The sequence below is a fragment of the Ctenopharyngodon idella genome, chromosome 8 (genome assembly GCF_019924925.1).
Source record: "Ctenopharyngodon idella isolate HZGC_01 chromosome 8, HZGC01, whole genome shotgun sequence".
NCBI lineage: Eukaryota > Metazoa > Chordata > Actinopteri > Cypriniformes > Xenocyprididae > Ctenopharyngodon > Ctenopharyngodon idella.
This window is the reverse complement of record NC_067227.1, coordinates 3,260,846-3,282,111: the sequence shown is the minus strand read 5'-3', so window position 1 is coordinate 3,282,111 and position 21,266 is coordinate 3,260,846. Positions and strand designations below refer to the sequence as shown.

The 21,266-nt window shown below is 35.5% G+C and overlaps 1 protein-coding gene across 1 annotated transcript in view; it reads left to right on the top strand.

Annotated features, from left to right (window-relative positions):
- The window catches only part of bmp1a (bone morphogenetic protein 1a), a 103,358-nt gene that overhangs the window by 39,365 nt on the left and 42,727 nt on the right, over positions 1 to 21,266 (top strand). The window contains exons 4-6 of the mRNA XM_051902249.1: positions 318 to 435; positions 5,716 to 5,894; positions 10,829 to 10,934. Coding sequence (XP_051758209.1) covers positions 318 to 435; positions 5,716 to 5,894; positions 10,829 to 10,934 — 403 coding nt within the window. The remainder of the gene's footprint in view (positions 1 to 317; positions 436 to 5,715; positions 5,895 to 10,828; positions 10,935 to 21,266) is intronic.

Below are 21,266 nucleotides of genomic sequence, written 5' to 3'. Positions count from 1 at the left end.
TCACGTGATTTCAGCAGTTTGACACACGATCCTTGCTGGCAATAGAGGCCTCACTGAGCCATCGGATTTCATCAAAAATATCTTAATTTGTGTTCTGAAGATGAACGAAGGTGTTACAGGATTTGGAACGACATGAGGGTGAGCAATTAATGACATTATTTTAATTTTTGGGTGAACTAACCCTTTAATGCTGTGACAAACTTGCAACTTGTAATGTTTTTGCCCCCTGAAAAATTGCAGAACATTTGCAAATGTGACTGCACCTTAAAAGTTGGCTCACCCTGCTCACTCCTAGTCTGTGTGTGTGTGTTGTACAGGTAGCCAGAGAGCCATATTCAGACAGGCTATGAGACACTGGGAAAAACACACATGTGTGACGTTCATTGAGAGAACAACAGAGGAGAGCTACATCGTCTTCACCTACCGGCCGTGTGGGTAAGTGTGCGTGTCGTAATGGGCTTGTTAGAGGATGTGTGCGAGCTTCACAGGGGTCTGTATGTGTTGCTGTGTGTCCTTGTCTTGTGTCAATGTGAGAGAGTTTCCACAGCAGGAGGACGAAACCTTTGACTCTTCCAGGAAGGAATCAAGCTTGCTTCTCTCGCTCATGTGGAGCGTGTGCTTTTCACTCTTTTCTTTCACTTCTTTGCTCTTTCTTTTCAGTCTCTTCCTGATTTATCGCTCAAGTGGTTTTCCATCCTCTTCATCCGATCTGTTCCTCTGTTCCTGCTTATCTGCTTTGTGTGCCAACAGACGGATTTGTGTGTTTATGTGTGTGTGGGCCCTCATGTCTTGACCTTACGATTACTCTACGCTTCGCTGAGGAAATACCAGCCGTCTGGATCACACTGTTCGCCACGGGACTGTCACCTGAACATGTGTGTTTTATACTTACACAATGGCTCCCCGTAGATGCTTCAATAGCATGGCAGAAGTTCAGACCTCAGCTTGACAATCACATCCGCTGGAGACAAATCAACCCCCTGGATACCGTGTTGGCACGTCGGGTTTGCTCTAAAGCTGCTTCTGTCTGCTGGAAAACAGGATTTATTTTGCTCTTCTGAAATACGTGTTTGACGAAGGTTCACAACTCAAAGCCCTCTCTAGACCACACGGACCATTTATGGAAAATGTGTCATTTGGAAATCATGAACAACAATAGACGCAGTTTGCGTCTGCGTCTATGTATCAGTGCATATTCAGTGTTCAGCAATCTCGGCCTGTCAAGATGAATGATTATATGAACTATCTTGATCATTTATAAGGTTGTTTACAAAATAAAAAGGTCTATGTCACAAAACAGCAACTTTCCTGAGGGGCAGAAAGAGGGTGGAAATGGTCATGAAAACAAAATGTCTAAATTATGTCTTTGGTGCAGCAAGACCTTCATAACATAATGAAATATTACATAAGTGAAAAATATCCCCCCTTTAATAACAACAATTATACAAACACTGTTAAAGAAAACCTAATTTTGGAAAGTGTGTTGTGGTTTCACAAAAAAAAAAAAAAATCCACTAATTGGATAGACAAATAAAAAATGAATGTTTTCTTTATTGACTTCTATAAAGGCAAGTCTTTAACATATATAACATAGACAGAAATGAGATTAAATGGAGATCAAATTTAATATAAAAATGTTGCTCAGAAAAAAAAAGGAATCTCACATTTCTGGGTTCAAAAGAGATAGCAACAATGTCTTAAAGGATTAGTTCACAAATTATCCCAAGATTTACTCACCGTCAAGCCATCCTAGGTGTATATGACTTTCTTCTTTCTGATGAACACAATCAGAGTTATATTAATAAATATCCTGATGCATCCAAGCTTTATAATGGCAGTGAATGGGATCAACCAGTATGAAGCTCAAGAAAGTGCATCCATCGATTATAAACGTACTCCACACGGCTCCGGGGGGTTAATAAAGGCCTTCTGAAGCAAAGCGATGCATTTGTGTAAGAAAAACATCCATATTTAACATGTTATGAAGTAAAATATCTAGCTTCCACCAGACGGCCCTCTGTATTCAACTTACGAAGAAAGTGTAAAACTCTCGCAGTTCAAAAAGCTTATGCTACGTCCTGCACCTTCCCTATTCAACTTAGGAAACAAGCTTTTTTTCGTAAGTTGAATACGGAAGGCGGTCTCAAACGTAAAATTGCTTTACTTCAGAAGGCCTTTATTAACCCCCCGGAGCCGTGTGGAGTACGTTTATGATAGATGGATGTGGATGGTAGTGTTGCAGTACTCGAGACCAGTCTTAAGACCATTTTTAGGTCTTGGTCTTGTCTTGGTCTTGGTCTCAGACTAAAAGGACTCAGGATTTTATTTCAAGACCACAACTGCGGGGATAACGCTAAATTGCCGTTGCATTGTCTGATTTTTTTGTTAACATCATTAATTTGATTGGATGTAAAACTTCCTGCTTCAAATGCAATGAATAACTTATTTCTAATTTCATTTATTTTGTTACTGCCAGGTCAGAAATCAACAAGGGATTGTGTCAAAAATGTCACTATAATTAATACAAATGCCCACAAAATTCAAGATATGATTGCAAAAAAGTACTTGATAAGATCTTGCTATGTATATTATAATGTATGATATAATTAAGCAACATCACAAGAAAGAGGGCTGTTTTCACAAATATGAGCACAATTGCAAACGTGATATATATATATTTATATTTATGTATATTTATATATATATAGAATTTTTTTTTTTTTACAAATGTTCAATAAACAACATTTTATTTTTAAAACATTAATCTCAACATTATTTATGCATTTGTATTTGTACAAATTCAGATGCAACTTCTGTTCCACCTCTGCAGTGTAAAGATGAATTTTGTTATTAGTGATTTCAGTTGATTGGTAACAGCTCTATATGGTGTCTTATTATTGTAATTGTAATTATTGATTAAAAAAAAGACATTTCTCAGGCAGTAAATGTGGATCTTTCAGATGAATTTGAGGAGTGCTAGTCTGGTCTTGCTCTCGACTTGGTCTCGGTTTAGGTGGTCTTGACTACAACACTAGTGGATGGATGCACTTTCTTGAGCTTCATACTGGTTGATCCCATTCACTGCCATTATAAAGCTCGGATGCGTCAGGATATTTATTAATATAACTCAGATTGTGTTCATCAGAAAGAAGAAAGTCATATACACCTACGATGGCTTGAGGGTGAGTAAAGCTTGGGCTAATTTTCTTTTGAAAGTGAACTAATCCTTTAAATTCACTAAAATACAAAATTCTGCATTCATATTATATTATTTTTATGATTTGAACTACTGAGACCAAACTACAAAGCACTAACAAAACATGCAAAGCAACGCAACGCAACGCAAAGCAAAGCAAAGCAACACCAAACAAAACCAAACAAAAACACAAAACAAAACACCTAGAACAGTTGAGGGACAAATGCATACAAAGGCAAATTATCAATAGACAGTTAATGCCGTTATAAACTTCTAAAGCAAAATTTAACCGATTCATGCAAGTATAAACTGAAATAGTAATAGTATTTGTACTATTATTATAACTAGTAAAATAACACTGGTTATAATAATGATAATATATACAAGATAACAATAATAGATACAAGTCAGAGATTTTTATATGACCATTTCTCATCATCCTTCAAAAACAAATAATCAGAGCTGTGCCATTCATATATTAGTCTGTTAGTTAATATGTATATATTACGGTGTAATAACAGTCAGTGGTGTCCTTTTTACTGCTCTTAATGAATTTTAGGAGAAACAAATTTGATACCAGAAATGAAAGCGTATTAAAGAGCAACGTCTCTGAGCAATAAAAAGTTTCCTTTGGGAAGTCACATTCACTTCGCATCACAAGAGCATACAATACTTCATACTGCTAAAATTTAAAAGTGAGATCAATGCATAACTAATGATTAATGATTTCCTTGTTTAGAAATGAAGAAAGTCAGTCATACTGACAGAGACAAATGTAACAGACTGTTTGCTTTCTCGCTGTTTAAGTAGACATGCCATTGCGGTCGGGCAGCGAGGGGAAACTTTATAAAATATACCACTGTGCAGACTTTGCCAGGCATTTTGAGTTCTGTGGAAGTACAGGGGGCCTTTATGTCCCACTGCAGGCCATGATGGGCACACAATCTGTGTGTGTGTGTGTGTGTGTGTGTGTGTGTGTGTGTGTGCGTGTGCGGAGGTGCCGAAACATTAAGAGTTTTTCCCCTTTACAGGCAGCAGTAGTTGATGAGCCCCTGAGTGTGTGTGTGTGTGTGTGTGTGTGTGTGTGTGTGTGTGTGTGTGTTCAGGCGATTCCTGTCTGCTGTGCAAAGTTCAAGGCAGAGTTTCTGGAGCGAGCCGCTGGGTGCTCCATAATTAAAGACTGATCTTTTGCACCCACACAGGCAGCACATGTGGGTTTGTATGTGTGTGCGCAGATCGCAGGCAAGCGAGCTCTCAGCAGTTTTTCTCCCACATATCCCAGCGCTTTCAGAAAGGGATTGTTTGATTGTGTGTTTTGTGTGTCGTACCGCTGTGACATCGCACTCAGGCACCCCGTTTCTCTCTGGATTTTGCAACACATAGCTCTAAGCAAACGTACAAAACAAACGATGCATGACATTTTGTTCGAGTTCACTTTGTGTTCTGTCAGTTTGTAACTTTGCTAGCTTGTGTTGTTGAAAAGAGATCGAAAACAGGCCAGTTTCACGTAAACGTTACATGATGCAAGATAAGAACTGTATTTCACTCAAATTCAAACTCTAAACGGAACATTTTAATGAAATAAAGCTCATATGCTTCAGTGTAAAATGAAAAAATAGGTATTTTAACAATGATTTTTGCATAAATTATTTATACATTGTGGTACTACTGTATTTGTTTGACAAAAGGTAACTAATGCAAATTATGTTGGAAGCAAAAAGTGTGGCATGGCGATGTGGCATTTCTTTATGAGAAATGTTATATTTATAATTAATATCTAAAACAGTGAATTAATTACTAAATAAGTATTAAATATTATATTAATTACAATATTAATATTAGTTGATATTTATACTGACTAAATATTCATTCTATAAATATTAATAACATTTGCAATTAATTAATATTTATAATAGTGCTGTCAAACAATTATTTGCGATTAATCGCATTCAAAATAAACATTTGTTTACATAATATGTGTGTGTACTGTGTATATTTATTATGTATATATAAATACACACATATACATGTATTTATTTAAGAAATATTTACATGTATATTTATATTTATATATCGTTTATATTATATATATAAATATAATATATTTTTGTTAAATATATACATGCATGTGTGTGTATTTATATAGGCTATACATAATAAATATACACAGTACACACACACATATATTATGTAAACGCAAACTTTTATTTTTGGACGCAATTAAACGTTTGATAGCACTAATTTATAATGAATAATAATTATAATAATTTTTGGATGAAATATAACCCAGACATATCTGTGTGATATTCACCCAATCATCCTGATACACACAATACACATCTAAAACAATATGACAAACATGACTGAAAGATAATGACAACAAGAGGGTTTATCAATTTCGATTTTCTTTCTTAATATTTAATTCATTTTGTAACCAATGAAATGATTAATATTTCAGTTCGTTTGCTTCATGAATTATTAACTGGAATATTGTTTGTGATGTGGATGAACCTCTGCAGGTGCTGTTCGTATGTTGGCCGGAGAGGAGGGGGTCCACAGGCTATATCCATCGGGAAGAACTGTGATAAGTTTGGAATTGTGGTGCATGAGCTCGGTCACGTTATCGGATTCTGGCATGAGCACACGCGACCCGACAGAGACGATCATGTCAGTATTATACGGGACAACATTCAGCCAGGTAGGGAAAAAACAGTCAAATATTGCTCACATTTGCCTAAAATGATCTGTATTTGAGGTTCAGCGGCCTGTGCGAAGATCAGTTATGTAACTAAATACTGTCATGATAGTTTGTAGAGGTGAGGTCCACTCCAACGACAAGCATAAAATCGATTCTGTACCATCTTTCAGAGAAAACAGCCTGATTATTGTGGCTCCCTGTAGTTATTACACCACTTGCATGGAGCAACATGGCCCACTTTATAAGACAAATTCTTCTCAGCTGACCTCAGCTAAAATCCACCTGTGTACTCATTTCTTATCATGAATGTTGGGCAAAATATTTGTTAGTTTTACCTAATAACCCTCTGGCTGTTGAGTGCAACAATATGGTTAATATACAGCCTCAAGTGTATTGACACTCATAAAATACATAATTGCATTTTATAACAAAATATCACACTAAATGGCTTTTATTTTAAAGAAATAGAGTAGTGGCCAAAAATGTGTTAAAGATTTTGTAAGCATATTGCATAGTTGTGCTTGGAGTCAAAAGTTTTATTTGTGATAACGCAGTGAAACCTGCCAAATTGTGCAGACTTCATTTTTGGCCAGGCAAAACAAGAGAAAACAGGCAAAATATTAATAACTGATATAGTCAATGAATGCTTTTTTTCTGTGAGCTTTTTGTTTTTCTATGCATTTTTTGGCATAGTAAAATAAAACCTGTAGCTGTACTTTGCCTTTTTTGCCAAGTAATTTTGTCAGTTAACCAAGTTTTTTCTATCATATTTAAAATATTGAAAAAATATCAAATATATTCCTCATATTTTGATGGTTTAATTGAACTTGTAGGGACATTAAAAATAAAATCACTTTTGGCCACTGCTATATAACACACTTTTCAAAGCAGAACATTTCACAAAAAATGATTTTTGTGCTGCTTTATATGATAAAGCAATACACACACAAAATTTTGTGAGATTGTTAGTGGTTCCTCTGCATACTGGTTATCTGTGTGAACTTAAGAAGAACTGACGTCATACATCCACAACAAATAACCAAAACACCAGCTTATGAATAGTAATTGAGCAAAAAATGGAGCAAAGTTCATTTTGTTTGCAGAAGCCATTTGTTTTATGGCATTTTATATCTAATGCAAGTTCAGTATTTGAATTACGTGTGAATTAAATGTCCGAATATTTCTGCGGTCCCTGTATGCCTAGAAATATCTCAGCTGTGGCATATTTTGACATCCGGCCAGCTGTGCACCTAGAGATCTGTCTGATGTACAGCCCAAAATTCTTCACACCATTTAGGCAGCATTAATGAACAAGATATCCTGAAAGAATGACTGTCGTTAGACATCTGTGGAAATGGATCTCATTACATCCTCATTATATGGCGCAAACTAATTCTCAGCAGACATTTGCTTGAAAAATGTCTGTGTTTTCAGAAATTAATGTGGCTTTAGAAAGCTAATGATATAGCTTATAAAAATATTATTTGTAACAATGTTTTACCCTCTTATTTACATTAAATATTTTAAGCAAATTGTTGGAGTGTCTTTCATAATAATTGCCAGCAAACAAGAGCTGTGCTTCAGTGTTTGTGGTGTCGCCATGCTAACCACCCAGGAATACTTGGGAATTCTCGCAGTGCATACTGGACGAACAATGCTCTGATTTACTGAACATACTCCGTGACATAATAAGAAATATGAAGTATAATATAAACTCAGCAAAAAGAAAAAAGAAAAGAAATGTCCTTTCACTTTAAACTGCTTTTTTCCTGTGTAAGTATTTGTATGAACAAAAAGATTCAACAACTGAGACATAAACTGAACAAAAATCACACAGGGGGGTGGGGGGTTTTAACATCAAAAGTAGCAGTCTGGTTTTCCAGTTATCTTTACACCGTGGTCTGTCTGAGTACTCAATTCTGATTGGCTGGAAGGTGTGCAGTAAAACAGTTTAACGTACAGGTGGTTCCCAGTCAGTTTAATCACCGTTCTGTCACCATTTTGAAGTATTGCATCAGAAAAGAGTGATGGAAATGCCACATTTATAAAACAAAATAAAAAAAAAAGCAAAAAAAAAAAAAAACCCTTCAGGGCTCGAAATTAACTTTTTTACTTGGTAGCACTGGTGCTCCCAACTTCAAAAAGGTAAGAGCACCAGCAAAAATTTAGGAGCACCACAACTAAAAAAGCCTTGTCATTCGCTTGTCCAAATAAAAAAGCTGCTTGTCTGGAAAAAATTAGGATTTTTGTGTTGTAAATATAATTTATTCTGAAGCAATAATCTCATTTATCAATATGTATTTAAATCTACATATTTGTGGTATTTACCCCAAGGGCATTTTTTTTTACCTTTATAAAGGGCTTTTTATTCTAATCTTATTAAATGCAACATCTTTCATTTTAAATTCTTAAATTTGATCAATAAATTCATTTAGAATCATAAGACACTATAGGGCTGTTACCAGTCAAATTAAATAATTTACACTGAAAAATTACAACTGCTTTAAATAATGTTACGAGATTGTTTTAATTTTTTTGAATATACAAATAAGAAATGTTGGAAAGAATGATACTTTTACACCGTGTCCTAACCAGACGCGATGCGATAAGATTCCAGCGAGTAATTTGACTGTCCATACTAGACGCGACGCGACCATGAGAAGCGATAAAATCAATCAAAAACCACAGCCAATCAGAAGAGAGTGTGGGCGGGCTCTCTCGGCAAGAGCACAGCAGACACGATGAAATGGGCAAGTAACGTATGTTGTAAAATTCATAAATATTACACAATTTAAACATTGTTTAAAGTACATACGGAGTGACTGAACCAATCTTTGTCATAGAATACACTTGTTTGTGCGCATTGAGTTGACAGTTTGAACATTCTTGTATCCATTTATTTATTTTCAAGATCTGAGGTGAATTAGCCAGTGTTGTTTTCATTACAGCTAAAAAGCTGGAAACACAGAATGATATTCAAACTCACGTTAGACGCTTTTAACATTAAATAAAGCACTAAACAGTACCTGATATTATCATTTTCATACTTTGTGTTGCTGTTCCAGCCGCGACGTCGCAGAGAAATAGAAACCGTTTCCAAAATAGAATATTCGCGTGTCGCCGTCGCGACTGGTTAGGACAAAAACTCAGATTAACATGGAAAAGATACCTTTTATCGCTTGTCGCGGCATCGCGTCTGGTTAGGACACGGTGTCATGAAACTAAATCGCCAGTAGGTGGCGGCAAGTGCCGTCTTAATGAGTGAGTCAGTGAGTCATTCATTCAAACGGTTCGTTCAAACGGATGATTCATTCAATAATGACGCAGTTGTTTCTGAATGGGTCATTGATTCTTTGACTCAACCGATTCGTTCAAAATGCTGAATCATTCAGTAATGAAAACACGATTGTGTTGTCATGAAATGTGCGATGGCTCTGCTGTGATCTTTGTTTGGAGCTATTTTCGCTGCTGAAACAGAACAAAAACAGCCACTATTGCGTCTAAAATGTAAGTGATTTAATTTTAACTAGTTTTTACAATTCAATGAACTGTTGTATGAAATCAGTGTTACATTTTCAATCGTGATGGTTTTATTCAGGACTCTTGGTCGTGTAATGTTGCTTAACTGTATTATACGTTTTAAATATAAAAAATAAAGTATTAATGTCGAGCCCTGTGTAACTGTTCTTTTCATCATCTCTCTTCAGCTCTATATTTTGCGCGCTAGCTCCCTGTCACGTGACAACGAAGCGCACTGAACGGGAGTGATTGACGGCTTATATTAACCAACCTAAAATCTGCTTTAAACTTAAGAACATAAAGATGAAGTTTAATTGGTTGTGTGATAGAATGGTTTACAGGTCACTGTATCAGCTCACAGCAGGCACATACTGTGCAGTAATTAGCGAACGTTTTGTAGAGTAATGAAAACAGGTCGCACCTCAAAAATTATTTGCACTCGCACAAATGCTCCCAAATAATTTTTTTTCCACTGCATGGTACGGTTTGGTACAGAACGGTTTGGCTCGCTTAAATAGTACCACCTCGGTTGAGGTTCCAAGCGTGCCGTACCGATACTAAATGTGACGTGTAAACACTGCAGATCACTGATTGGTCAGAGAGAATCATCACTACCAGCGTCATTGGATTTGAAACACGAGACACCAAACCCGCTAGATTTAAATAGTCAGTAACAGGCACTGTAGTATCATTTGTTTGCTCAACTTTTTTAAATGACTTGCTTTAAACGACCATCGCACGCAACTTGAAAAAAGAAATGGCTGTATCGTGGTCAGTAGACGAGGTGCAGACTTGTTGGTAGACGAGGAGCGGATCCACGGCAGTAGAGGCTGTACAACTATACGATCAGTCTATCCCATCCACTTTGAAGCGGTACTAAACTGCAATGGAAAACCAAACCGAAAGTATAGCGAGCCGAGCCATGCCGTACCAAGCCGAGCTGAGTAGTACCACGCAGTGGAATAGCGCCAATATATTGCACTGCAAACATCAATAGCTTTAAGTTGTCAATGCTGGCAAATGACCATGGTATGAGTGGGATAATCCATGGCTAGCTGTGCATTAAATGATTTTAATGCACTCCGCTTTGCGTCAGGTGGTTCTTTGCCTCAACGTCGTGCATTAAAATCATTTAATGCACAGCTAGCTGTGGATTATCTCTTACTTAAAATGCAGTATTCTCCTGACAAAGTGACATTACTTTTTTTTTTTTTTTTTTTTTTTGCTGGGTTTATAATAATAGTATTAAAGAGAATAATGAAATAATACATAAAATGTGATAATGTAATAATGATGAATCCATAAAAACAATCTTTAAAAAAAGCGGACAGCCTCTTTTATTGAAAATTACTGTATGAGCTCTTACAGTTCACATCACTTCCTGTCTCAGTCTCATTCTTGGTTTCATCTCATAGGACAGGAGTACAACTTCCTGAAGATGGAGCCTGGTGAGGTGGACTCACTCGGAGAGGTCTATGACTTCGACAGCATCATGCACTACGCAAGAAACACCTTTTCCAGGTTAGAATCTGCTCTCAGGAATGTTGTCCTATTTATTTATTTATTTTTTAATAATTTTACTTATAATGTCCACTCCTTAACTAATCATATACTAAATATAAATGACATGAAAATGATATAAATCTTATACATACATACATATATATGTTACTTATATATCTATAATATATATATATATAGATATATATTAACCACACAATTATACTTTAATTTTCACCTGGCAGATGATAAAACAGACAAAAATCCAATTGACTTCCACTGAAGGAAAAAAGAGTAAAAATAAAGAAGAACAATTGGTCATTATTTACTTACCTTCCAAGTCTGTATGCTGCTTTTTTCATGGAATATAGGCTTTTGAAGAATATTTGGTAACACTTTATTGTACCTTGTTACACGTTACATGAAGTTACTATAGTAATTACTATAAATTGTGTACAATTACATGCAGCTAACCCTAAACCAAACTCTAATCCTAACCCTATCCCTATAGTAAGTAGTACATGCAGTTAATTAATATTACTCAGTACTTAAATGTAGAATTACACTGTAACGGACATCTTAAAATGAAGTATAACCGAATTAACTCTTTCAAAATTACAATAGTTCATAGTGACCATGATCTGGGCTAGGACATGAGTTTCAGGAGGAGGCAATATTATATCAGCTATATAAAATCACATATCATATGAGCTCAGGAATATAGCAGTTGTGTGAACTATTATATTTGTGCTTTTTGGGGTTGTTTTCTCCCCTATTTTTTCAATCCTGGTTACTATGAACTGTATGGCAAGAGCTGTGTAACAATTCTTCAAAAATTTCTACTTTAGTGCTCACAAGCAAAAAAATATTAGCACACAGGTTTGGAACAATGATTTTCATTTTTAGGTGAACTATTCCTTCACTGAGTTCTAATTGTTTTTTGGTGCAGGTTCACAAAGAATGTGTTTTTGCGTTCCACTGCACTGCTCTTTAATAGTTTTGTTCATAGATACGCTAGACAGATGTCTCCGAGACCGGATGCAACTGTCAGTTTTATTACGGCACATTAAGTTAAAAGAATTGCAAATGTTAAAAACGGATCTCAAGACCTTGCATTTCTGTGCTCTGCGGCTCTCCCTTTTTTAAATGCAAGAACATGTTCTATGTGAACGGCCCCTTAGGGGGGAGGAACCACCTTGAAACGCCCTAGAATGAACCCAGAACACTCGAGCAACCACATAACAACATGCCAAAAACACTTAGCTAACGTGCAACAACACCCTGGCAAATACCAATAACACTCGAGTGAATTTTTCACGGGCAGACAAAACTAAAATATAATTTTGTCTTTTATATGTGTAATAGTCTTAGTTCAAAATTTTAAATATTAATTATTTTTTTGTTGAGGATTCCTCGCTTTCCTCAATTATTCCTCACCATGAATAACTAAAGTGCCCCTGTTATGCTTTTTTAAACATTCCTAATTTTGTTTCGACGGTCTCCTACAATAGGTTTACATGCATCCAAGGTCAAAAACACCTTAAGGGTGTTTTCACACTTGGGTCCTCTTTAAAAGAACCAAACTCAGACCACTTTAAGTGGACCAAGAGGTGAACCAAGTGAAAAAGGACCCAGTTCTCTTTACATTCACACTGTTCCTGTCTCTGAAAGAGGACACAGATCCTTTTTTGGTCCACTTAAGTAGGAATGTGGTCTCAGACCTCTTTGTGTTCATACTGTTGCTTTTTGGATCTAGTCCAGTTCAGTGTTTGATAGCTTGACCCTATGGCCTTCAAAATTTGATCCCATTCACTTACATTGTATGTGCCTCACTAACCAAGAAATTTGTTTGTAAAGATTATTATTATTATTTTGTAAAACGACATTGCTACAAATGCACATGAATGAGCATAAGTTGTTTATCTTTTGCACAAAAATATAAATTTTGTTACATCTGTATACATCTTGCACTATATCACACATCCATCTTTGTAAATAATATTTATTTTGAATAGTTTTCCTTGAATCATGTTTTTTTTTATTGCAGAAGGCAATGATAACATCAGCATAAAAAAACAAGGACAAATACAATAAAAGAAAGATGCAAATGAAATAAACTGCTTTAAATTTTCCATGTACAGTAGGTATACCTAAGAGCAGCACTGAAGTAAGAAAATGAATCAAATGAAAAAATAAAACTGCATATTCTTCACTATGAATAAAACGCATACTGATTCTACTGATTTTTTTTTTTTAGGCTGTCACTTTAAATACACGATTTCTTTCCCAGATAAATTCACTTAAGACAAAGCCTGTTTATGTGAATCTAGAGTGTTTTAACACTTTAAACGCAATAAGACGCTACAGATAATCCAGTTTTGTACATACGTATGCAGGCGCGTCTCTCTTACACAGTTTGGAAGCATAAAATCACAACAAACAAGTGTACGTTATGAACGAATAATTTGTAGAGATCTGAGAGAAGCAGCAGCCATTATGAACAGCTGATTTGAATGAAGGCATCTGATGCTGACAAACTACATTGGAATTCACAAACGGAAAAATCAAGTGAGCCCAGAGTGGTTTGTGTTCAGATTATGCATTTTTATCGAACCGTCTCTATTCGGTTCGTTTCTAAGGGGTCTGAGATCGTTTGAAGTGTTTACATATGGGCCAAAAATCACGCAAACCACGCTCAGACCCCTGAAAAGGACCAAGTGTGAAAACACCCTAATATTCTCATAATATACATCGCAAATCACCTCATTTCTCAAAGTGTCTGAAAACAGTTAGTTTGAAGATTCAGTCTCTCTAAAACCCTGCTTTCCAAGAGCCTCCTCTGCTCTGATTGGTCAGTGGCCCGGTGTGTTGTGATTGTTCCACTGCTTATAGAGCGTTTCGGAAACTAAACGCTCTGGATCTTCCTCAGCGCTTGAAAAAACAGTGATACGATACAAAAAGGAACAATGGTGTCGGATTTTCCATATCAGGAAGTGAGACTGGAATTACTGACGACTCATTTCAGGCACTTCACAATTGATTCTTTCTTATAGGAGACAATAACTTTGATCTTTAAAACTTTGCAGACCTTTTAGATTCACAAACAGCTATATTACACACTGTTATATTTGAAAAAGCATAATAGGGGCACTTTAAATGGTCTCTGTTTTATTCACACTCAGACTTATTAGTTTTCTCAGGGTGACCTTTGAATGTGGCATCAGCAGTTTGAGGCGGGCATGGCTATCTGAGCATCTCTCTCCTCTTACACTCTTTCTGCTGAGCTTTCACAAGCCCGCTATTGTGCTTCTCACGTGCCTGTCAGTTGTTCTTAGAGTAATCCGAGCCAGTCTGTTTTCGTGTGTGTGGAAAGGGGTCGGTGCAGACATCATCTAGCTTCAGTTCTGCTTGATGATCCGATCTCTCGATGTCAGCTTAATGTAATTAACTTCCTGTTTCTTGTCATGCCTCTGTGGCAGTGAAATGATTTTGTTTCACAGCTACTATATATGCATGTCTAAAAGCCTCTTCTGCTCACCAAGGCTGCATTTATTTGATCAAAAAATACAGTGAAACAGTAATATTATGAAATATTATTATGATTTAAATTTACTGTATTCTATTGTAATATATTTAAAAATGTAATTTGTCCCAGTGTTGCAAAGCTGAATTTTCAGCATCATTACTTCTTCAGTGTCACATGATCCTTCAGAAATCATTCTAATATGTGACCCTGGACCACAAAACCAGTCACAAGTCACACGGGTATTTGTAGCAATAGCCAACAATACATTGTATGGGTCAAAATTATACATTTTTCTTTTTATGCCAAAAATCATTAGGATATTAAGTAAAGATCATGTTCCATGAAGATATTTTGTAAATTTCCAACCCTAAATATGTCAAAAAATTCTTTTTGTGAGTGGATATGCATTGCTAAGGACTTTATTTGGACGACTTTAAAGGTGATTTTCTCAATATTTTGATTTTTTTTTTGCACCCTCAGATTCTAGTTGTATCTTGGCCAAATATTGTCCTCTCCTAACAAACCATATATCAATGGAAAGCCCTATGTATCAATAAAAAAAAAATTAAAAAAATTATAAATTTCAAAAAATTGACCCCTTATGACTGGTTTTGTGGTCCAGGTTCACATATGCTGATTTGATGATCAAGAAATTGTCAATGTTGAAAACACTAAAAATCTTTTGTAACATTATAAATGTCTTTACTTTTGATCAATTTAATATGTCCTTGCTGAATAAAAGCATCAATTTTTTTCAAAAGAAAAACTCTCACTGACCCCCAAATTTTATCACAATGTTATATATATATAGAGAGAGAGAGAGAGAGAGAGAGAATATAATGTTTAAAAAAATGTGTTAAATGAAAGTCTGATGCACCAGTGCAAAAATCAAAACAACAACAACAACAACAAGAAAAAACATATTATACTGTTATGCTAGATTATTTACAAGTTCTTTCTAGTTTGGACACATCTTGCTCTGTATTTTCACTTTGCTCCGTATTTTTAGTCATTCTCATTTGTAAATAATGTAAAACAGTCCTGCCAACTGCCACATTGAGATATGTATCGTGGTATAGATTTATTAAACTCTACACTGTTAATCACATTTCTACTGTCGCACAGAATGATACCACCATACTGCCAGTACCATGTGATCGAGCCAATAAACTTGGACAGGCAGTTAGAGATTAGGCTTTATTCAGCTTTCCACCAGATTTACTGTTTCACAGAGAAAAGGAGGAACACACTGTTTTTGGTTTTTGAGGGTCCAGCATTTAGTTTGACACAGCAGCAGCACAAATATAGACAGATAACAGTAAAGATTTGTGCAGAAATGTGTGCAGAAAAGAACATTACTACCACCATTTAAGCACTATATGACACGAGAAAGTATTTTAGCCATTAATCTTAAGACATTTAACTGAATCGTGATGTTATTAATGTAGCTTAAGCGCTTTTACAGTATTTGTCTATAAACGACACTAATGCCAAATGTTTTATCATCTCTGTGTCTGAACTGTGCCCCGGTGGACTGACTGACCTCATTTTTCATCCTCAGATGAACACACACACACACACACACACACACACACACACACACACACACACACGTTTCATTTCTGTTGATGACGTCTGTAAAACCACAGAGTTATCCTGTCATTTAGCAAAGTGTACTCTGTTATCACTGTGGTTCTGACTGTAAGCTAAAAAACTGCTAGCTTTATGTTAGACACTATTTAAGACACTTTGTTTCATTTTTGTTTCATTTTCAATCGTCTTTCTCCCGTTAACTTGTTTCTGGAATTGTTTTTGCCAGATATAGCAAAATTCAAGCAAAAACTAATCCAGATTAAGTTTTACCACACTTTTGGTTATGCTAATGCTAATCTAGACTACAATTTAAAGTGTAACTTCGCCATTTTTAACCCGCTTTGTGTTATTACAATGTCGGTAGTATATGCAAATGAACAATGTTTACTTGTTCTTCATGTTACCTAGACCGAGAAATTCACGTTTATTTGTCAGCAAAAGTCCACCGGATGACACACTCTGTTTCACCTAAAACACTGTCCACTCGGTTTCACAGACAAGGCTTAAGCTAGTCCTAGACTAAAATGCATGTTTTAACTGAAAGCAACTTGCACTGACATGTCTTAAAATATGTCAGTGTCATTGTTTTGTCTTAAGATGCACACCAGTAATGTTTTTTTCTAGGGTACGTTTATAAAAACTACTTAAATATCCTAATTGAACTAAGGCCTAATCCTGGCTTAGTCTAAGCCCTGTCTGTGAAACCTGGCCTGTTTTCGTAGTCATCCTTGTTGAAATATTGACTACAAATACAGAGGTTTTTCAGATTTTCCCTCACGCCGTTTACTTCATATTTACGATTCTTTGCAGCCTTCAGCCACTGCCTACAATGCTCTGGATCCTTCACTGAAACCAAAAGTAACTCACTACCTCTAAACATTTACTGAATTCTTTCACCCGGGAACAATAAAGTCGACACCATTATGACTAAAAGTTTGCTAAGAAGTATTTCATAATAATGCAAGGTGGCGGTGTTTGACTCTAGTAAGCGTAACCATAGCAGACTGGTGGGACTGGCCTTGGATGGCAATATGCCCAGTGCATTATGGGTGTTGAAGTTTTCCTACCTATTTACTAAAATGGAAGACAACAGCCTTTTCTCTGTTTTCTCTAGTCAGGTAGCACCGATTAAATTTTTTTCACCTTTCCACTGTATAGGCAGCCCAGTTTTTTTGAAAGCCCATTTTGCCAGTGGTGAAGTACACCTTTAAGTATGGCTGAATCTCAGTTTGCAAATTACTAGTTACTAGAAGTATGTACTTCACTGGTGTTGAGAAAGTACATACTTTTAAGACATATTAACATGTTAATATGTTAAAAATGTAAATGTAAAAATGTTTTGACAATGTTGTGATAACTCAAAGCCCTCATGCTGTAAATGTAACTTTATACTGTGATTTTAACTTTTAAATGTATTTTATCTGAAAATTCAAAATATTTAAATAGTTAAAATGTTTAGATACAAACTAATTGGCACAATTATGGGAATAATTGTAATTCATATATACTATAAAGATTAATTAAATTGGTCAAAAGTGACAGTAAAGACTTACATTATTACAAAAGATTTTTATTTCTAATAAATGCTGTTCTTTTGAACTTTCTATTATTCAAAGAATTCTGAAAAAATCTTTTGTATCATGTTTTTTTTTTTTCACAAAAAATATGAAGCAGCACAACTGTTTTCAACATTGATAATAATAATAAATGTTTTTTGAGCAGCAAATCAGCATATTAGAATGATTTCTGAAGGATCATGTGACACTGAAGACTGGAGTAATGATGCTGAAAATTCAGCTTTGCATCACAGGAATAAAGTGCATTTTAAAATATATTCAAATAGAAAACTGTTCTTTTAAATTGAAATAATATTTCACACTATTACTGTTTCACAGTATTTTTGATAAAACAAATTCAGCCTTGGTGAGCAGAAGAGACTTCTTTCAAAAATACACCATATTGGTAACATTTTACATACAATTTTTAAAGTACTATAATTTAATACACACTAATCCTCATCTCACATACTACAGTATAATGGGATTTAGCCTATATCTTCTCTTGAAGAAAAAAAAATAGAAAATGTTATATAGAAGGAAAAGAAATGTTAGCTGTAGACTGAGATGTCTTGGATCATCCTCAAAAGGATCTGCTAATGGGATTGAAGAATGTTATTCCCATTTCATGTGTTTATCAAAAGTTTTCCTGACTAGTTTTGACAGCCTACAGCCAACATTCCCCCAGAGTACGGGTAACATGAGTCGAGGCACACGCAAACACAGGTCTACACAGTCTCTATATGAGAACCATCTGTTTCCTCTCCTTTTGTTCTTGTTTTCCCCCTCTCACTCCCTTCTATTCTTTTTTGGCCTCTGTATCGCTTTTTTGAACAGATTGCAGTTTTGTTAATACTTGTTGGATTACAGGTTCCAACGTAAGTTCATGTTCCAGTCCCATATGATGTTCGCATAGTTTCAGGGTTATTAGGAATATGAAATTGACTTTATATTAACATAATATTTATTAAAACCAAGTGGCAATTTGTTGTTTCTTCGAAAAGAAGAACTACAATAATACATTAAGGAGCATATTTGTGTAGCTTCATGCAACTAGAAGTTCTTTGGCTATTTTATTAGGTGTTTTTTTTTTTTTTTTTTTTTTTTTGCCTCCCTTGCTTAATTAAATGAGTCTGTTGTCAAGCCATGTATGCTCTCATTTAGTTAGATAGAGAGAAAGAGAGGGAGAGACTTCATTGACCCAGGGGGAAATTTAGCGGATAATATTCGTTGATAGACACGTTAGAACAGTCCTGTTTTGCATAAACACTTAAGTTCTAATCAAAATCAAAAAGGTTTAATCGTAACTTCCTGACCAATAAAACTCCTGCTATTCCCGTTTATACAGTAGTTTTACTGCTAAATATTAAACTGCTGTTATATATCATATATGAAATATTTAGCTACAAACAGACAAAGCATTTTGCTGCTGAATTAAAATGAAGCAATGTAATGATTGTGCTGATTTTAATGTGCTCTTTATTTGGCCCTTAAAGGTGCGGTAAGCGATTTTTCTTGACAATCATTGTTGAACTGTTGATATTTGAAATCAACTAAAACAAACACACCCCTCCCTTCATTGCTCCGCCCCCAAAATGCAAAAACACGCACTGCAAGAGTGGCTGTCTCTTTATCATAGCAGAAGCGAAGCAAAATAAAGCTTTGCAAAAAATAATGCAAAGAAGACAAGGAAAAACAAAAAATGAACATGCAGTACATGAGTATATATAAGCAAGTGTTCACTGTTAGTCGCCAGCAGCACACCAGCTCCATACACTCAAAACCAATGTTACTCGCGTATGGAGCAGAAACAACACAATATCGGCATCCGTTTTCAGGCCTTTCTGCTTCGGTCTCTCCAGCGTTGAAAAGCTTTTCTAATATCAACTCAGGTCCTAAAACTCTTGCCTGATCATAAACCTTTAGTGATATTTCTCTGACCTTTTCTTTGTTTGTAATGTCTCTCAGCTATCTCTCTTTCTACAGTCTATCTTCAAATCTCCCTCTTGCTCATTTCAAACAAAATCAGGCCAAAACAAAGTTTGTTTGGAGTAGTGTTGTCACGGTACCAAAATTCCAGTAGTCGGTACCAATACCATTAAAATTTTATGGTTCTTGGTACCAATTTCTGTACCACAGGAAAATCTGTTATAACTATTTTACTATTTTATTTAACTAGCCTATTTTAAAAACATATTGAATATGATGGTAATCATACACATAAATATTTGGAGTGTGTGTGTGTATATATATATATACCTCAATGAAATAAATTATGAAATATAAAAAAAAAGAAATAAATAAATGCTCAAACATCCGTTTTGTAATAGACGTGCGTTAATTTTAGCTATTCTGTCAGTGAAACGACACACTACAGCCTGTAAAACTATAAAATATATATCAGTAAATAATGGAAACCTAAATAATAAGTTAAATATTATTTATTAATAATTTTTATTTTCACACAAATGCATCATATAGCCTGCTGCTCTGCGCTTTGAGAGGGATGAGGGACACGAGCAGGAAAGAGACCATCTCTTTTATAATATCTTCATGTTATCTCCTGATGTTACAAGCAACTGACACTTGTTTTAAAAGGTCTGAAGAGCGAGTTTTATCCTCTACAGGGGCAAGACATTCAGGCTATGTTTGATTTTGAGCTGCCAGAATACAAACCCGACAAAGCTTAAAGGTACTCACATACCTCTCTCATTCGACACGACCCAAAATGTTTCCATGGCTGCGATGTCACATTTAATTGCTAACCTATTATTTCTTCATAAACAAAGCTTTGTGCTTCACTCTTGTCGTATTCACGTAAATACTGCCACAGTCCTATCAGTGGGTAACGAATATACCCGGATACTCGGTACTCCCGGTACTACAGAAATGCTGGTATCATCACGTTTTCAAAATTTCAGTACCGACTTGGTACCTAATTACCGGTACTTTTGACAACACTAGTTTGGAGTTTGTTTCGGGAGTTGCCAAGGCAAACTTCCCAAAAAAAGTTCGCTCCTGCTGGTAAACACTTTCAAACTCCCATTAGTCCGTGGTGATTACATAATAGGTAGGTGTAGCTCTGGTGCTTTGCATTCTTTGACGTGGAAATATTCGCTGCTTCATTTCTTCTGTTCAGTCCATCGAGGTCAGACGTCCACAAGTAATAACATGAACACACTGGAAAGCCGCTTTATTGTATAAATTGAAGTTGTAATTCTAATTTAAAATGACACTGACACTTGTTTTTTCTTGTTTAATACTGTAAAGCTGCTTGCTTTTAAACAATCTATTGTATAAAGTGCTATATAAAGAAACATGACGTGACTTTACTGGAGTGCTGAATTGCAGAGCTGGTGCAAACATCACTATCCACATCACTATAATCAGATGCTTTCTGAACTGCTGTTTTCTCACCGCTGCCATTTTTGTTGTGTGTTTTTAGTTTGTTACTGAGAGGAAAGTGTGCAGCTCATATTTACATATTCATCTAAACACTGCTCTCAGCAAAGTGGGCGGCATCAGGATGTTCGCTAACAGTATTCCGCTGGTCTCATATTCTGAGTATATCGGGGCCTTTAGGTATTAACATTCATTTTTGTATATTTTTGTGAGCCGATTCAATGGCTTTTGCACTGTTCAAGGAATGTTTTTTTAGTAAACATATATGCAGTTAAA